Consider the following 2,500-nt stretch of genomic DNA (forward strand, 5'->3'; position numbering starts at 1 on the left):
CATCACCCAGAGGGCAGTCATTTTGCCCGTCGCATCGTTGTACTTCACACACATATATTCCCTCGTCGCCCGCACATGAGAATTGATCATCTCCACGACAACCTTCGTCTGCTGTAATTATCATGCACTACGATGTTATATCATGCAGAATGAAAAAGGGAAGCTTGTTATAAATAAATAAAAAGGGAATAGAAATAAGACACGGTGCGAAGGCGGGAAATAAGGTTAATTTTCAAAGATACGGGGAGGTAAACTTGGCAAGTATAGCGACCCGGGTTGATGTACATCTGAAAGAGTAAGTGTATGTTTATGTTTGTAAGAGTGTCTGGACGTTGGTTGCAAGATGTGGACCAATCTAATGGATAATCATCGTGATGGATATGCTGTGTAAATGGAGATGTATGCTAACTTCTAGGCACAGAACCAATAAAAAAAACTGATCTTAAAGTGAATCGGAATGTTTCTTCGATATAAGATATTCCCTATAACGTGTTTGCAGTTCCATCTAATGCCTTCTTTAGTTTTGCATTTTCTCTTATTCTAGCTAAAGTTTTATGACTGTCCCATCATTTACAATTCTAAACCGTGTATTCAAGATTTTTCTGTCCACTAAGAATAATATGTATAGCTTTTTCACTTGCTAAGTAGCGTGTTTAATTACAACCTCTTCAGGAGTCCTTTTCCACTATTGTCCAGTAGATCATAAATGCTTTATTTCCAAATATCAAAATTAATCAAAAGAACAAGTACTTCAAAGATCTATCATTATTCTGACTTTGCAGCATTTAACATCATGATACTTTTTTTGCAGTTCTACATCGTATTTATATGCGTTGTTCGTTTTCTATAATTCTACGCGAGCTTCCCATTTCCTTTAATTTGCAGTCCAGTTTATACATCAATAAATATCCATATTGACAAAAAGCTAGCTAACATCATATCTTGAAACATTAATAATTCTGAAATGTCCAAGCTTAAGCTTTCTTTTCAAATCCCCTTTCTTTTCATAATATAAATACAACGAATTGCTTGTTTCATTCGAAAACTTTTTTCTTTTTTTTTATTCTAACAGGATAAAGGTAACAACTAAAGTCATGTATGCAGGCAGTATATATATATATATATATATATATATATATATATATATATATATATATATATATATATATAGATATAGATATATATATATATATATATATATATATATATATATATATATATATATATATATATATCCTACTCCTAACATTTGTTTTCTTACTATTCTGCTGCTAACACGTATCATATTGGTATCTTACATTTCGATATTACATTTCGTAGAAAGCATTGTTAACTGAACTAACCAACTTAAAGGAGTCAGATGTGTGTGCGTGTGTGTGTGTGTGTGTGTGTGTGTGTGTGTGTGTGTGTGTGTGTGTGTGTGTGTGTGTGTTCCACGGGGATGACTTAGCCAAGAGACAACTTTTAGTGTTTGGTACATAAATAAGTTGAGAGATATCCTTGACTGCAAAGTCTTCACTACATTACAATCAATCAAAATGAATTAATTCACTTGGATGGATGATATATGTATATATATATATATATATATATATATATATATATATATATATATATGTTGAGAAGCAATTTTGTGATTAAAACAATGAATTCTTACGAGTCAATTAAACTCTATGTCCCAAGCAGACGGATATCTCTGACTCTGAACATGCTGGAAAGAAATTTAGGGAAAAAACTAAGACGTTAATGAGATAATGAATTCAAAGTCTCCATGCAAAGTGCCATGAGAAATGTAAGTAACAGTTTACTTTGATACATTTCAACGGAGCATTTCATAGAGTCATTCAAAGGTGAAAGAATTCAAAGAGAGAGAAAAAACAATATTAATAATAATAACATCATATTGAAATCATCAAACATTCGATGGAAATACAAGCAAAGCGAAGCAATGGCTATTTGCACATTCATATTTTTTCTAAACGTGGAACTCAGTGAAACGAGATAAAAAAAAAAAAAAAAGACAAAATCAAGATTTAAACGAAGTACAAAAAATCAACTGGTTCTAATAATTATTCTTGACACATCATTAACAGAAAATAAACAGACAGAAACACATTAATGGTACACGGGGCACAGGGATTTCTTTGCAAAATTACATTACAGTTTATAATCAAAACAAGTAGCTTCCGGAGAGGTTTCATGATCTGCTTACCTGACGAAAAAGTAGCACTTTTGGAATCTCGACTTTCTGTTTACTCGTTTTCAAGAGTTCTCTTAATCAAAAAAGCTTCGAAAATATCCGCATAAGCACCGAACGGAAAAATAAAAAATGGGGAACCAGTTATAAAAAAAACGGGAAATCAATCACCAACTATGGTAAAAAAAAAAAACGTTCATACTCCCTCGACACGTCCATTTATACTTCGAGGTGTTTCCTTACATTCGAGTCCCTTTTTGTCACTGGGTGGGTTGTTGGAGGCGTGTATTGTAATGTATATTC

General features: G+C 32.4%; 1 protein-coding gene across 1 annotated transcript in view; it reads right to left on the reverse strand.

Annotated features, from left to right (window-relative positions):
- Positions 1-2,500, reverse strand: part of trol (terribly reduced optic lobes) — a gene marked incomplete at its 5' end in the record, with an annotated part of 223,644 nt that overhangs the window by 217,405 nt on the left and 3,739 nt on the right. Inside the window, 1 exon segment of the mRNA XM_086531816.1 lies at positions 1-111. This exon segment is cut by the window's left edge and continues 15 nt beyond it. Coding sequence (XP_086387942.1) covers positions 1-111 — 111 coding nt within the window.

The sequence above is a fragment of the Penaeus japonicus genome, unplaced genomic scaffold (assembly GCF_977035675.1).
Source record: "Penaeus japonicus unplaced genomic scaffold, GWHDUDI00000001_assembly GWHDUDI00000036, whole genome shotgun sequence".
Lineage (NCBI taxonomy): Eukaryota > Metazoa > Arthropoda > Malacostraca > Decapoda > Penaeidae > Penaeus > Penaeus japonicus.